Source organism: Dendrobates tinctorius, unplaced genomic scaffold, assembly GCF_039654945.1.
Source record: "Dendrobates tinctorius isolate UK_male_01 unplaced genomic scaffold, ASM3965494v1 ptg000016l, whole genome shotgun sequence".
Lineage (NCBI taxonomy): Eukaryota > Metazoa > Chordata > Amphibia > Anura > Dendrobatidae > Dendrobates > Dendrobates tinctorius.
The window spans coordinates 34,724,914-34,741,973 of record NW_027361684.1 but is presented as its reverse complement, the minus strand read 5'-3'; the positions used below and the strand labels follow the sequence as shown (position 1 = coordinate 34,741,973).

The 17,060-nt window shown below is 48.8% G+C and overlaps 1 protein-coding gene across 1 annotated transcript in view; it reads left to right on the top strand.

Annotated features, from left to right (window-relative positions):
- Nucleotides 1-17,060, top strand: part of PRPF8 (pre-mRNA processing factor 8) — a 59,003-nt gene that overhangs the window by 14,391 nt on the left and 27,552 nt on the right. Inside the window, exons 5-14 of the mRNA XM_073565664.1 lie at nt 5,002-5,220; nt 5,311-5,523; nt 5,611-5,736; nt 5,821-5,926; nt 13,374-13,564; nt 13,637-13,756; nt 13,842-14,031; nt 15,325-15,444; nt 15,548-15,682; nt 15,767-15,896. Of these exons, the coding sequence (XP_073421765.1) occupies nt 5,002-5,220; nt 5,311-5,523; nt 5,611-5,736; nt 5,821-5,926; nt 13,374-13,564; nt 13,637-13,756; nt 13,842-14,031; nt 15,325-15,444; nt 15,548-15,682; nt 15,767-15,896 (1,550 nt within the window). The remainder of the gene's footprint in view (nt 1-5,001; nt 5,221-5,310; nt 5,524-5,610; nt 5,737-5,820; nt 5,927-13,373; nt 13,565-13,636; nt 13,757-13,841; nt 14,032-15,324; nt 15,445-15,547; nt 15,683-15,766; nt 15,897-17,060) is intronic.

Sequence of the window (17,060 nt, the reverse complement as noted above, 5' to 3'; positions counted from 1 at the left end):
CGGACCGCGACCCGGGCTGAGTCCAAACCGCGCCCCGACCTGTGCTCCAACGCCCCTCGCAGCTGCTGACGGGCCTCCTGCGTCTGGTACCCCCGAGTGGGCTGCATCCCTGTCACGGTCGGTGGAGCCTCTGGCCAAGGCTATATTCCCCCTCCGGGAGAACTGTCTCTGCCAAAGCGGGCTCATGGCGCGTCCCCAAGTTGCATTCGCGCCTCAGCATTAGCGACTCCTGTCTCTCGCTCGCCCTCTCCTGAGGTTCACAGCGAACATAACTCTGATTTTGTATCTGTCACGTCAGCCCCTCAGAATCCCCCAACTGGTCAAGAGTCGCTTGATTCTCTTATAGAATCAGTCAACAGGATTCTGAGGTTGAATGAGGAAAATATTCCCGCTCCAGCGCTCCTCATTTAAGGAATAAGCGTGTGCGCTGGTTATTTATCTGCCGTCCAGTATCATAGGGATCAGCCATAAGTGGTTCACTGGGCAAAAGTTTACTCTGGCTAAATACCCTTTTGATCCAGACCTAATGAAGGATCGATTACAGATCCCTCCGGTGGACCCTCCTGTACCGCATCTTGCTTCCACAACGCTCCTATCTGTTTCTGAGGGTTCCTCGGTCAGAAACCCCTCCGATCATCAAATTGACTACCTTGCCCGTTCAATTTTTTTAGAAGCTTCAGGAGCGGCGTTTGTTCCATCCTTCGCCGCAGTTTAGGTCACTAAGGCAAGGCCGCTTGGGCAGAAGTCCTGATTACTGCCTTCCAGGGCACCAATCTTCCTCCGGAGACAACCTCTGTCGCCAGCCAGATGATTCACACAGCGAAATTTGTAGTAGACGCTTCTTTTCAGGCCGCCAATTGCGCGGCTCATACTGCCGCTAATGCGATCTCCATTGGAAGAGCCCCAGGGCTCCGCGGCTGGTGGGCGGATGCGACATCTAAAAGTTTGTTTACTTCTCCCCCCTTTTCAAGCGGGTCATCTTTTTGTAGAGAGACTGGACCAGCAAATTTCTGATACTACCGGAGGAGAAGACAAGTGAATTCCTTCCTCAACAAAGGGCTGTTTGGCCGTTTTCGCTCCAACAGCCGACGTGTTTCTATTTTCTCGCAACAATTCCAGTTGGTCCTCCTCTACCTTCTCTTTCGGATCAGGTCTGTCCCCGCGCGGAGACAGAGGCTCCCAGATCTCATACAGATCTAACCGTTCTTGGAAACCCAGGCCTAGGGCTTCTGGATCTAGGGGAGCCAGATCTAATAGATCTACCTAATGATGACAAATGGGTCAGGAAGCTGGTGTTCTTTGGATATAATATACAGTTTCTCCCCCCCCCCCCCCCCCTTCCAACTTGAGTTTACCTTTCTTCTTTCTCCAAGAGAAAGACCAGAGCCTTCCTTCGGGCTGTTCAGGTTCTTTTAAGGGACGGAGTCATCATTCCGGTCCCCATTCACGAAGGGTTCAGAAGATTTTATTCAGTCCTTCTTTTGTGGTTCTAAAAGAGGATGGGTCCATGCGACCCATCTCTGGATCTCAATTGGTAATCACCTTGTCACGGTACGGCGATTCCAAATGGAATCTCTCTGTTCAGTTGTTGCTCCCATGGAAAAGGGACAGTTCCTATCATCCATTGACGTCAAGAACGCTTGCCTTCACATCGGGCTGATCTGCCCTTCCCTCCAGTAGCTCCTGCGTTTTGCAACTCACGATGAACACTTCCAGTTCGTGACCTTGCCCTTCAGACTCGCCACCTCTCCCAGGGTCTTTACCAAAGTCATGGCGGCTGTCATGCCCATTCTTCACCCTCGGGGAATGGTACTGTTACCGTATCTGGACGACCTGCTCATCAAGGGTCGGTCCCTTCCAGTCTGCAAGGAATCTGTGGATAACAGTAAATACTCTTTCCCGCCTAGGGCGGAAGATAGACTGCAAAAAGTCTTTCCCAGGACCGGCTCACACTTCCCGCGGATTCACCACTCTCCCTCCAGGAGAGACCCAAGCCTTACAACAAGCAGAGCGGCCTCTTTCTCGACCAGTTTCTCTCTCCATTCGTTTTCAGCATGAGATCTCGGAAGGATGGTGGCAGTGATGGAAGCAGTTCCATTTGCACAGTTCCACCTCCGTCCCTTACAACATGCAGTGCTGTTAGCTTTGGACGAGAACCCGTTCTCCCTGGACCGTCGGATTCCTCCGTCCCTGCCGGACAGACAAGCCCTCAGGGAGTAGACACCGAGGTCCTCCCTGAATCAAAGGAGGTCTTTACCCACAGTAAGATGGTTGGTAGTAACCTCCGATGCAAGTCTCCTCAGTTGGGGTGCGGTCCCTCGTCACCTCACGGCACAAGGTCATTGGTCAACCCGAGAGTCACGTCTCCCCATTAACTTTGGGGGGATAAGAACAATCAGATTAGCTCTAAGGAGTCTCCGCCATCTCTTCGCAGGTCTCCCCATCAGGTCTGAATCCGACAACGCAACGGCTGTAGCGTATATCAACCGTCAGGGAGGTTTTCGGGGCAGGATGGCATGCACGAAGTGAGTTTCATCTTCCGTAGGTCTGAGACCAACCATTCGCCCATCTCAGCAAGCCACATCCCGGGCTTGGAAAATTAGAATATAGATTTTCTCGGTCACCAAGGCATTGCCTCGGGGAGGTAGTCTCTTCATCCGGAACTCTTTCAGCAGATTTGTCATCGTTGGAGGACTTCGGATGTGGATCTCATGGCCTCAAGACTAAACAACAAGGTTTCTCGGTTCATTTTCTGATCGCGCGATCCTTGCGCCATCGGAACGGACGCTCTAGTTCCACCACAGCTCTGGTTCCAGCTCCTGTACATCCCCCCCCCCCCTTTCCTTGTTTCCGAGGGTCATCAAGAGGATCAGAGCGGAGGTAGTGCCAGTGATCCTAGTCGCGTCAAGCATGGTATGCAGAACTAATACAACTAGTCGCCGACGTCTCCTGGCGACTTTCATATCATATGGATCTACTCTTGCAAGGCCCGATTTACCACCAGAACTCCGGGGTCCTGTCTTTGACGGTGTGGCTGTTGAATCCTGGTTTTTAGCTCAGGCTGGTTTCCTTCACGACGTGATTTCCACCATGATTAGTACCAGGAAGCCTGTGTCCATGCGCATCTATCACCGCACCTAGACAACCTTCCTTTTTTTTTGTGGTGCAAGGTTCATGGTCGATCACCTCTGGTATTTTTCATTCTGGCCATATTGGAATTCCTTCAATCTGGATTAATATCAGGCCTTGCGCTTAGCTCGCTCAACGGCAAAATTTCCACCTTGTCAGTGCATTTCCAACACAAATTGCCACCAAGCTTCAGCTCAAGATGTTCATTCAGGGAGTTTCCCATGTGGCGTCTCTTTATAGAAGACCATTTGACTCATGGAGCCTTAACCCGGTTCTCGGGGCCTTTCAGGATGTTCCTTTTCGAACTGCTGCAGGACTTGTCACTGATCGTCCTCTCTTGGAACGTGGTCTCTCTAGTGGCAACTACGTCAATCAGACGAGTTTCGGAATTGGCAGCCCTTTCCTGCTGTTATTCGTTTCTGAATTTTTATCAGGAAAAGGTAGTTCTCAGGACGTTCCCGTCCTTCCTGGACAAGGTCCTCTCCTCTTGCCATCTCAACGGGGAAATTGTTTTGCCTTCCCTTTGTTCCGGCGCCAGTCCATCGCATTGAGAAGGCCCTCCACACCCTGGATGTGGTTAGGGCGCTGAGACGGTACATCTCGTGGATGGCTCCTTTCCACAAGTCAGATGCCCTGTTCATACTTCCAGACGGGCATAGGAAGGGTCTAGCCAGGTTGATTCGCTTGGCGATTCAGGTATCCTACCGTGTCAGGAACGCGCCTGTCCCAGCGGGGATTAAGGTGCGCTCTACCCGGTGAGTGAGCGCTTCTTCGATCTTTCGGCACCAGGCCTCGGCAGAACAGGTCTGCAAGGCTGCGACTTCGTCCAGTCTGCATACTTTTACAAAAAGTTACATTCATTCTCAGGCCTCTCCGTAAGGCTGCGACTTGGTCCAGCTTGCGTACCTTTACAAACATTGCCTAATTCATTCTCCGGCTTCTGTGGATGCAGCTCTCGGCAGACGCTGCCTGCAATCGGCAGTACCACGGTGTTCACTCAGTGGTACATGGGGTATTAGCATATGTATGCTCCCCACCCAGGGACTGCTTTAGGATGTCCCACGGTCTCTGTGTCCCCCAATGAGGCGTAGGAGAAATAGGGATTTTTGTGTACTCACCGTAAAATCCTTTTCTCCGAGCCAATCATTGGGGGACACTGCACCCACCCTTTTTAGCCTATTGGCCCACTGTAGCATTCTTAGGCGTTGATATTGTTATGGTTATTGTTAACTGTTTATGCTCCTACTGCTTTTTTCACCGAACTGGAGAATCTCAGCCATTGAGAGGGTGTATACTGCAGGGGAGGAGCTAACTTTTTTCTGGTTTACTTAGTGTCCTCCTAGTGGCCAGCAGCATAACACCCACGGTCTCTGTGTCCCCTAATGATTGGCTCAGAGAAAAGGATTTTACGGTGAGTACACAAAAATCCCTATTTTCCATTACGTGCCTCCCAACTCATTTTTCCTCTAGGATTCTTTAGAGGATTCTATTGCACATCCAGGGCTGAATTATATAGCCACCCTACACCTCTGAATTATTCATCACAAAAAGAGTGTTAAGTCTTATGTGATCAGCTGTACATTGCTGGACTCTGTCCGAGTTTGGTGTTGGGATACTTGTGGATCGAGGCAGATGTCCAAGCAATCTGCAAGTCCACAACAGACTGGAATACAGAGGAATAGTGATAGTGTGTGTACTTCACATTTTTCTGCTGAGGCATGACAAACCGATTTAAGGTGAAAGGCGTGTCATTAGATGATTGTTGTCATCCATGAGCTTATACCTCCACCTATTGCTAGAAGTAAAGCACTGAATTTAGTAGTTTACACCTTTTGTAGTCTTCTTATATTTTTCTTTGATGTTTTATCTCAGGTCAATGTGGATTATGATGAGAAGAGAAAAGCGAGATCGACGACACTTTAAGAGGATGAGGTTCCCTCCTTTTGATGATGAGGAGCCCCCTCTGGATTACGCTGATAACATCCTTGATGTTGAGCCCCTGGAGGCCATTCAGCTAGAGCTGGACAATGAGGAGGACGCTCCGGTCATGGACTGGTTCTATGATCACCAGCCACTTAGAGACAACAGAAAGTAAGAGTATTATTAAATGTCCTCTTTTAGAAAATTCACTTTTACTCGAGGCATAATGTTCAACCATCTATTATTCGGTTTTCCTTACAGATATGTAAATGGTACAACATACCAGCGCTGGCAGTTCACTCTTCCGATGATGTCTACATTGTACCGGCTGGCCAATCAGCTGCTCACGGATCTAGTGGATGATAACTACTTTTATTTGTTTGACTTGAAAGCCTTCTTCACATCCAAGGCGTTGAATATGGCGATTCCTGGTGGTCCCAAATTTGAGCCTTTGGTTCGGGACATTAACTTACAGTAAGAGAAGGCTTGCTTTCCACTGCGGTTTTGTGACTTAATATACTGATTTCTAGGTAATTGACCTTTTTTTAAATTCATCTTTAGGGATGAAGACTGGAATGAATTCAATGACATCAATAAAATCATTATTCGCCAGCCGATCCGCACCGAGTACAAGATTGCATTCCCCTATCTGTACAACAATCTGCCCCATCATGTGCACTTGACTTGGTTAGACACCATCCACATCCTATGTGAAGCTGAGCCACATTTGCAAGAAACTTGCTGCTGACTGTGTTCTTTGTCATCTTACAGGTACCACACTCCAAATGTGGTGTTCATTAAAACGGAGGATCCTGACCTTCCAGCATTTTATTTTGATCCTCTCATTAATCCCATATCACACAGACACTCTGTAAAGGTACGCAACCTCAAATATTGTAGAATCAGTCATTTCTGTAAGCTCGTGTTCTCACTAATGTTAACCATGTCACCATTTTTTTTTCTTCACTTACTAAACGTTTTTTCTTTACCGTTGGCTTGCACTGCAGTTCGCAAATATTGCACTTCAATTTGTCATTTCATCTTATTTAATGATATTTTTTCACTGGGTTTTTAATTTAAACTGAGCACCTTACCCAATTGCTGCTGCTCCACTGTTTCTGAAACTGTTTTACTCTGTCGCCTCATTGGGGGACACAACCATGGGTGTTATGCTGCTGTCCACTAGGAGGCGACACTATGCATAATCTGAAAAAGATTAACTATGGCTCCTCCTCTGCCGTATACACCCCCGGACGGCGTCAGCCTTCTCCAGTTTTTGCTTAGTGTCGCATAGATTTTTTTTCCACTCCCGTTTTTTCGACGGGATTACAGACGAAGAAAAGTGGGTCTCTTGTGAGACTCCCGACATGGCTCCTTCCTCGTTCCCCTATTATGTGGTGCCCGGTTGAAGTCAAGATGGTTATTCCCCATGCAGCTCCTTCCCCAGTCCCTCGGGTGCTGGTTCGAAGTCGAGAGCCCCCCTCCTTCCCCAGTTCCCTTGGGTTCTGGGTCGAGGATGAAGCCCCCTGATGCAGCAGCACCCTCCCTAATCCCCCTCGGGGGGCATTAGGTTGAGACGCCTCAGGTAGGGTCTCTACAGGCAGCTCTCTGCAGCTCCCAGTAATGAGCCAGCACACTGCAGCTGCATCCAGGGACCCCAGCACAGCTGCGGGCTCCTGTCTGGGCCGGGGGGAGTGCAGGCAGGCAGGCATGGCACATTAGAGACACAGGGCTCCCTGCGCCCCTGTCTCTGCGGCAGCACCAGCTCTATAGTGCTTCAGGGGGACCCCTCACAGGGCACCCCATCCGCTTATAACCCTACCGCTATCCTGCGTTTCAATCCGGGGGGTCCGGTTCAGATCCGACCCCCTCTGGGACTTCTGCGCCGGCCTGGAGCCTTCCTGGGCATCAGGCACTTAATTTAGGCCGCGGCTTCGACCTAGCTGACGCCACCGCCTCCTCTCCGCCCCCCTGATGACAAATATGACACTCTGCAGTGTCATAGAGGGGGCGGATTGAAGCAGAAAGGTCGTGTTTCCACACAGCTCTGCGCGCTTTTTTTCAGCTCTCCGCCCCCTTCTTCTCCTTCCCCTTCCCCTTATTCTCTTTCCCCTTTTCTCGGTGGCCATTTCTGCTGCAGGACAGAGAGCTCAGCAGGACGCCAGTCTCCGGGGGGAACAGTACTGTGGATCTTCGGCGCTGGACCTAGGGTCAAACTGGTGGGGTAAGATCACAGCTGGGTTTTTTACTAAGCTGTGAAGTCCATATCTCCCATAAGGCTCCCTTTATAGGTTTCCTTTGCATAGCCACCCCTGTAGGGTCCTCTGCAATAGCCAGCCCTTCTGCACTCTTGCACTATGCCGGGCTCAAGGTCCAAGAGAACCAGGCAGGATTGTTTTTATGCATTCTGCACAGCCTGCAAAACCAATCTACCCAGTGGCAGCAGGTACCCGCACTGCCGGGCCGGTATTCAGAATACTGGGTCAGAACCCCAAGAAGCCCCTACCAATGCCTCGGTATCGGCTACCACGCCGGAATGGGCTACCCAGATGTCACAATCTATGACGCAGTTTATAGATAACCTAACCTCCGCATTGCTTCAGGCTCTGCAGGGTCATACCTCGGCTATGAATGTTACCCAGCAAAGGGAGAGCGCGACTCAGGGACATGCTGTTCCTGACGCACCCAGACGCAAGCGGTCCCACAGATCGCGTTCATCTGCGTCATCCCATAGCACACGGTCATCCCCCTCGAGGGAGAGACACCGTAGTTCCAGGTCACCTAGACCGTCCCCTACCAGGGACAGAAAACGCGGATCTCCACGGCGATCCCCAACCACAGAAAACCTCCACCCTGGTTCACCCACCAGGGGACGCCTCAGCAATACACAAGATTCGGAAGGCATCTGTGACTCCGACTCAGACAACGAGACGGAGGGGTCCCTGATACCAATTCCCCCTAGCAATACAGCGCTAGTCGAGGACGTAATCTCTTCCATTCATCGGGTGCTGGATATTTCTGATCCGCCCCCAGAAGCGCCAGAACACAAGATTTCCTTTGAAGGTGTTCTGAAACCACCTAAGGTCTTCTCTAATCACCCAGAATTTAAGGCGATCCTTAACAAGCAGTTTTCACAGCCTGAGAAAAAATTCGCCAATCGCAAATATTTCGAGGCAAGGTATCCCTTCCCACAGAAGGATACCAAGGAATGGACAGATCCACCCGAAGTGGACCCCCCAGTTTCTAGACTAGCAGCACAGACCCTGCTCTCATTGCCGGAAAGCTTAACCCTCAGGGACGCAGCAGACCGGCAGGTTGAATGCATGGCTCGTTCCATTTTTGAGGCTGCAGGGGCCTCCCTGGCTCCCGCGTTCGCTTCAGTTTGGGCTGCCAAGGCCATTCTGGCTTGGGCCAAAAAAATTACAAGCCGGCCTCCATGTATCAACCCCTGAGCTGTCGGACCAAGCGGTTCAAATAGCAGTGGTAGGAGATGACATGCTTCATGCAGCTCTGGATTCTGCAAGGGGTGTAGCGGGGATAGCATCCAACGCCATCACCATTCGGCGTATCCTCTGGCTGCGGGAATGGAAAGCGGATGCGGCCTCAAAGAAATCCCTCACGCACCTCCCGTACCTCTGGGCGGCTTTTCGGTGAAAAGTTGGACGCAATCATACCCCCGGTGGCGTTGGATAAGAGTACCTTTCTCCCCCCACTAAAGCCTAAACGCACTTATAAAAGGCCTAACCAAACACGATTCCGATCCTTTCGGAATTCTTCGGGCTGGTCAGTCTCGCGTCCAGCACAAAATCGTAACCGTTCCCCGCGCAGGGATGACTCATGGCCGCCGCAAAGGCCGGACAAGACCTGGCAGTCAAAAGCAGGCCAGTCGAAGCCCAAAGGAGGGAAACCTCAGACTTTCTCCTCATCATGACTCACTAACTCCGGAAGACATCCCATCCGTAGGCGGACAACTTTTGCCCTTTCAGCAAGTCTGGCTGCCTATTACAGAAGACAGGTGGGTCAGGGAAATAGTGTCTTCCGGATATAAGATAGCGTTCACTTCCAACCCACCGAACCGATTCTTCCTCTCTGTTCCCCCAAACCCGCCAGCCAAGGCTCGTGCCTTTCACCAAGCGGTTTCTTCCCTTCTCCAAGCAGGAGTCATAGTACTGGTTCCTGCAGCCGAGTGTTTCTGAGGGTTCTACTCCAATCTATTCGTAGTCCCCAAGAAAGGAGGCAGCGTACGGCCCATATTGGACCTAAAACAACTCAATAAACACGTACGGGTTCGTCATTTTCGCATGGAGTCCCTTCGGTCCATCATTGCGTCCATGGAGCAGGGAGAATATCTCGCCTCCATAGACATACAAGACGCATACCTGCATATACCGATTGCTCCCGCCCATCAAAGATTTCTCAGGTTCACAATCAATCAGGACCACTACCAGTTCGTGGCTCTCCCGTTCGGACTCGTCACGGCTCCAAGAACGTTTACCAAGATCATGGCAGCCACCATGGACGTTCTACACTCCAGAGGCATAGTAGTCGTTCCATACCTGGACGATCTCCTCATCAAGGCATCCACTTTAAAGACTGCGAGATCAGCGTCTCAATCACAATCAACACTCTGAGTCGCCTGGGCTGGTTAGTCAACCTACAAAAGTCATCGACTACCCAGAGTCAGTCTCTGACCTTCCTGGGGATGCTATTCAACACCTCCAGGGGTCTGGTGCTCGTTCCTAAGGTCAAGGCATTGGCTCTCCGCCTAGGAGTTCGCATCCTCCTCCGCAGCCCCAGCGATCTCTCCGGATTGCCATGAGAGAGCTCGGCAGGATGGCGGCAGCAATGGAAGCAGTCCCATTTGCCCAGTTTCACCTCAGGCCTCTCCAACTAGCCATTCTCAGGTCCTGGGACAGGAACCCTTTTTCCCTCGACAGGGAGTTCCGACTAACATCGTCAACCAGGAGGTCCCTGCACTGGTGGCTCAAGCCAATCTCGCTTGCAATGGGGAAATCCTTTCTCACAGGTCAATGGAAGGTCCTTACCACCCGACGCGAGCCTGACGGGTTGGGGTGCGGTGCACCTACATTACAGGGCAAGTGGTCACCAGTGGAAGCGAACATGCCTATCAGTATCCTGGAAGTTCGGGCCATCTTCCTGGCGTTGAGAGCCTTTCGTCACTTACTGGCTGCCTCTCATATCAGAGTACAGTCAGACAATGCCACGGCATTGGCATATGTGAACCACCAAGGCGGCACCCGCAGTACTCAGGCGATGAAAGAGGTGATACATATTCTCCACTGGGCGGAAGACACGGGGTCGGTACTCTCTGCGGTCCACATCCCGGGTGTGGACAACTGGGAAGCCGACTTCCTCAGGAGACGAGGAATGGATTCGGGAGAGTGGTCTCTCCACCCCGAAATTTTTCGCCAGATCTGCCATTGCTGGGGGACCCCGGACGTGGACCTCATGGCATCCCATCTCAATGCCAAGGTCTCCAAGTTCATGGCCAGAACACACGATCCGCGGTCGCTCGGAGCAGATGCCCTGGTTCAGGTCTGGACCCAGTTCCAGCTTCTGTACATCTTTCCACCTCTCCCCCTCATATCCAGAGTGGTGAGGAAGATCAAACAAGAGGGAGTTCCAACCATCCTAATCGCGCCGGACTGGCCCAGACGTACATGGTACGCTGACATCGTACAACTTACAGCAGACGCCCCCTGGCGTCTCCCCGACCGTCCTGATCTTCTGTCACAAGGCCTGTTCTACCACCAGAACTCGGGGGCTCTCAATTTGACGGCGTGGCCCTTGAGACCTGGGTTCTAACCCAGGCAGGGCTCTCACCAGATGTCATTAGAACCATGATCAGGGCACGGAAGCCAGCCTCCGCCAAGATTTATTACCGTACTTGGAGAGCCTTCTTTACCTGGTGCAAATCTCGCAGCCAGAGCCCACTCCCTTATTCCCTTCCCAAAGTACTTGGGTTTCTCCAATCGGGTTTGGACGCCAAGCTGTCCCTCGGCTCGCTTAAGGGACAGGTGTCAGCGCTCTGTGTTTTTTCAGAGACGCATTGCTAACAGGCTGCAAGTAAGGACCTTTCTTCAGGGGGTTTCCCGATTTGGTTCCCCCCTACAGACATCCACTGGAAACGTGGGACCTCAACCTGGTCCTCACAGCATTGCAGGGACCACCTTTCGAACCCCTTAACCCTCCGTCAGGAACAATATTCGCACTAACTCGTAATGGAACAATGTGCCTGTCAAGCGCAGGCTAGAAAAATGCCTAGAATATCTAATTTTCTCAATTTCAGTGATCTAAAAGTGATCAGAGACCTTCATAGGGATGTAATAAAAGAGACTACACATTATCAGGTGCAAAACAAACCCATTTACTCAACATAAAAGTAATAACTTTGATATACACAAATTTCAAAACTCCTGAGAAGTACACTTTCATTTGTAAGAAAATCTGCCTTATTTATATGAAATATCCACAAACCTTTCTCTATCCATTCATAAAACAAGCTAAATAAACAATAGTAATGACTAAAAACATTACATACCAACCTTAGAAAGTGTGATGTGTTCGGGACCAATGAGCCTGAGAAGCCAGCACAGCTATATCTTCCTTCCTGAAGCTCTGCAGACCAACTGTGGTATCAGGTTTCACACAGCAGCTAGAGCCAGGAGACTATCTAGAGGGAGGGGGTTTCCTGAAAATCTGGTGAGAAGGGAGAAATGAAAGTAGAAGAACTGCGCCTGTCAGATCCATTGTTCCTAACGGAGGGTTAAGGAAGTCCCACTCCGCCTTCTATCCCAGAAGGTGGTCTTTCTGGTGGCAATTACTTCGCTACGCAGGGTGTCTGAACTGTCAGCACTCTCCTGCAGACAGCCCTTCCTGGCTTTTCACCAGGACAAGGTGGTTCTCCGTACGGTCCCATCCTTCCGAAGGTTGTGTCCAACTTCCACCTTAATGAGGAAATTTCTCTGCCATCCCTTTGCCCGGTTCATAGAGTGGAGAAGGCTCTGCATACGCTTGACCTCGTCAGGGCATTGCGTATATACGTGTCTAGGACTGCGCCCTTCCGGAGGTCTGATTCCCTTTTCCTTCTTCCGGAAGGTGTCCGTCAGGGTCTTCCGGCTTCCAAAGCTACCCTTGCCAGGTGGATCAAATCCACCATACAAGAGGCTTACCGCCTTAAAAATTCTCCTCTTCCGGACGGTATTACGGCACACTCTACACGGGCGGTAGGGGCCTCCTGGGCCATTCGGCACCAGGCTTCGGCACAACAAGTGTGTAAGGCTGCCACTTGGACTAGTCTACACACGTTTACGAAACACTACAGAGTCCATACCCAGTCTTCAGCGGACGCGAGCCTGGGTAGACTGGTTCTGCAGGCGGAGGTGCCCCAAGTTTAGGGACCTGTCTGCACAATATTTGTTCATTGCTTCCCACCCAGGGACTGCTTTGAGACGTCCCATGGTTCTGTATCCCCCAATGAGGCGACAGAGTAAAGGAGATTTTTGTGTACTCACCGTAAAATCTCTTTCTCTTAGCCTCTAATTGGGGGACACCGCTCCCACCCTGTTGCCCTTACGGGCCGTTGTTACGGTTGAGTTCTCATATTTTTCTTTGAGCTCGTACATGGTAGCCTTATTACAGGCATAGTTATGTTATTTCTGTTAACATCCTCCTAATGCTTTTGCACAAAACTGGAGAAGGCTGACGCCGTCCAGGGGTGTATACTGCAGAGGAGGAGCCATAGTTAATCTTTTTCAGATTATGCATAGTGTCACCTCCTAGTGGACAGCACCCATGGTTCTGTGTCCCCCAATTAGAGGCTAAGAGATTTTACGGTGAGTACACAAAAATCTCCTTTTCTTTTTCTTTTGCACCCTTTCGTTCCAAAGTTATGCTCCTTCCCTGGAAATGTAGATGCAAATTTTTCCTCCCACAAACTGGGCGTATACCATAGAACTCTGTGGGCGTGGTTGAGTTTTGATTGGCCAACATCAAACAGGAGAAAAAGTAAACACCCACAAGTTTGATGCTGTACAGGGAAAATTTGCACCATTTATTTTCAGAAAGCATAACTCTAGAATGGAGGGGCACAGAAGAAAAAAAAAACAGTTCTAGAATCAGTGGTGCAGAATCAAGAGAAGGAGATGTCAATTTAAATGAAAAAATGCAGTGAAATTTTTTTTTTTTTTTTTTTTTTTTTTAGGACAACTATAACTTTTTGCTTGTGTTTTTTCCTATAGCTTTCTGTCACCATTTCTTATAATGCAAATGGGCTGAGTGGTTTCTTATCTTTGTCTTCTCAGAGTCAAGAGCCCTTACCGGATGATGATGAAGAGTTTGAGTTGCCAGAATATGTTGAGCCCTTCCTCAAAGAAACACCTCTGTATACAGACAACACCGCCAATGGCATTGCGTTACTTTGGGCTCCACGTCCATTCAATCTCCGGTCTGGTAGAACTCGGCGGGCTGTTGACATACCACTTGTAAAGAATTGGTAAGTGCTGTAATTCTAGGAAACAAAAAGGTTGTGCTTTATACATGTAATTTAATATTGTATTTATCCTAGGTATCGTGAGCATTGTCCTGCAGGTCAGCCAGTCAAAGTTAGAGTGTCTTACCAAAAACTTCTGAAGTATTATGTTCTCAACGCTCTCAAACACAGACCACCCAAAGCACAGAAGAAGAGGTATGCAAACCGGTTTTAGTTCATTGATTTTTGTTGCTTAATTAAACTGCATTATTTATCAATATTTCAATTTTTTTTTTCTCAGATATCTTTTCCGGTCATTCAAAGCAACAAAGTTCTTCCAGTCCACAAAGCTAGACTGGGTTGAAGTGGGGCTACAGGTGTGCCGGCAGGGCTACAACATGTTAAACCTGTTGATTCACAGAAAGAACCTTAACTATCTTCATTTGGACTATAACTTCAATCTGAAACCTGTGAAAACACTGACCACAAAGGTAGGCTCTCCATACTTATTACCTGATGAAAGTACTAATTCTGAAAGCCTAAACTATATTCAACATAAAGCGTGTGGAAATTATTCCTAATATTACCCATTGTTGGTCCATAAATGTTAGATCTGATGACCTCCAACTATTCACAGCTTATTTAACTTCCTGAAATTTCCTCCTTTTTATATTTGATAAGATATATTAGTGTCTGTACTATTGATTTATGCAGAGAAATCTGCTTCCTTCCCCACTTATGAGCCACTTCTTCATCTAGCCTCTCCCTCCTGAACTTGTCATCTACACTGAAAAAAAAAAAAATGCTCAAATCCATTTTGCTCAGACAAGATGGACTTCTAGCTTCATGGGATGTTATGGAACATAGCCCACTATACTCTGGTGAGGTGAGGAAACGTGCACAGGGAGACATGCAAAAATGATACTGAGCTTTCTGACAAGTCTTTTAACTCCCATTAGAGCTTGATTCACATCTAGACAGCTCAGGACTGCAGTATTATGTCCTCCGTGCCACTGCTACTTTTCTGTGTGCTAAAAGAATAAATAGCAGGAATCCTTCATGGCTGTGTATGGGAATGATCACAACCATTAACCTATTCCCACCAGCTCAGAGTTAATAATAATAATAATAATAATAATAATAATAATAATAATAATAATATTTATTATTATTATTATTTTTTTTTTATATAGCGCCATGAATTCCATGGTGCTGTACATGAGAAGGGGGGTTACATACAAAGTTATAGATATCGTTAACAGTAAACAAGTTTCCACAACAAATTTACAATGACAGACTGGTACAGAGGGGAGAAGACCCTGTCCTTGCGGACTTACATTCTACAGGATAGCGGGGAAAAGACAGAAGGTCGGAGGTGCGGCAGCTCGGACGGTGGTGAGGCGGCAGAATGGTTATTGCAGTCTAAGCTTTCCTGAAAAGATGGGTTTTCAGGTTCCGTTTGAAGGATCCGAGGGTGGTGGATAATCGGACATGTTGAGGCATGGCATTCCAGAGGATAGGGGATATTCAGGAGAAATCTTGGAGGCGATTGTGTGAGGAACGAATAAGTGTGGAGGAGAGTAGGAGTTGATTGCAAATAAAGAGAGAGAAAGACAGAGGGCCTACAAAGGGGAAAAACTGGTGACAATTCAGGATACTAGTCATAAAATGGCCAGAAATGGTGTTAATCCTCATTTTCACACAAGATAGTTTATTCTGGAAGGAACAATTACTTTTTAAATTAAAACAATTAGTGATTGTTTGCATTTTTTTTTTCCATCTAGGAGCGTAAGAAATCTCGGTTTGGCAACGCTTTCCACTTGTGCCGAGAAGTTCTGCGTCTGACCAAACTGGTTGTAGATAGCCATGTGCAGTACAGGTTGGGAAATGTTGACGCTTTCCAGGTGATTATTAGTAGTGGACTGTGACTAGCAGTGGTTTCTCGGAACATCTTACATATGATAAATGTGTGTCATAGAAATGTACTAATTATATTTCCATTACCAGCTAGCAGACGGTTTGCAGTACATCTTTGCCCATGTCGGGCAGCTAACGGGAATGTACAGATACAAGTACAAACTCATGAGACAAATCCGAATGTGCAAAGACTTGAAACATCTCATCTACTACAGATTCAATACAGTGAGTTTTGCATGTTAATAACCATTCTACTAAAAATGTTTTACCTGTGTCACAATTTTAAAACCCTTTCTTTGTTCTGTTTAGGGCCCTGTTGGAAAAGGACCTGGCTGCGGCTTCTGGGCGGCAGGCTGGAGAGTCTGGCTGTTCTTCATGCGTGGGATCACTCCTTTGCTGGAAAGGTGGCTTGGAAATCTGCTGGCCAGACAATTTGAGGGTAAGTCATTAGGCTACTAGTATTTGTGACTTTTATTTTTATTATATGCTGTTCATAGGGAAAAATGTAATCGTAATAAATGTGGCCTTACCAGGCAAATATAGCTGCAAGAATTCATGAGAATGGTTATTTATTTGTATATAGAGATGAGCAGTCCCAAACTGATGCTGGACTCTGAACACGGGCTTCTCCTGGAAGTACATTTTACACTTTGGGAGTGAGTGAGTGAGAGAGAGAGACTGGTCCGCTCATTCCTATTTGTATACCTATGTTATGGGAATTGGCATTTAGGTTGATGTTTCCTGCATACACACACACCAAAAGCAACAAGTGAAGGGTCAATATATATAATGGTTTAAGCAGGGATGAGGAACCTCAGACCTGCAGGCTGTTTACGACCCTTGATGACCTTTTTTCTGGCCTCTAAGCAGATTCCCAGGGACCTCAGTGCTTGGACCTGCATTTGTATTTTGATGGCCGCTGGCCCTGTGAGCACGCACACCCAGTGCTCACTACTGAATGCTGAGGCGCATGCAATGAAAGATTACGTCTTGACACCAGTCCTGGCGTCAGGCGGTACTTAGGCTGGTTTCACACTAGCGTTTACTCTGTCGCCTCATTGGGGGACACAGAACCATGGGTGTTATGCTGCTGTCCACTAGGAGGCGACACTATGCATAATCTGAAAAAGATTAACTTTGGCTCCTCCTCTGCAGTATACACCCCTGGACGGCGTCAGCCTTCTCCAGTTTTTGCTTAGTGTCGCAAGGAGGCACACCTTTTTTTCCGTTCTTTTTTTTTTTTCCATCAGGAACAGATGAAGAAAAGTGGGTCTCCAGCGAGACTCCCGGCATGGCTCCTTCCTTGGCCCCCTTTTTAGGGGTACCCGGTTGAAGTTGAGATGGCTATTCCCCATGTCGCTCCTTCCCCAGTCCTGCGGGTACGGGTCCGAAGTTGAGTCCCCCCCCCCCTCCTTCCCCTCCTTTGGGGTCTGGGTTGGGGTTGAGGCAAGGATGAAGACCCCCTGACGGTGACAGACGCACCCTCCCTAATCCCCCGCAGGGGGCATTAGGTTGAGACGCCTCAGGTAGGGTCGAAGAATAGGCATCATTCCGCAGCTTCCAGGGACCCCAGACCAGCTGAGGGATCCTGTTGGGGCAGGGG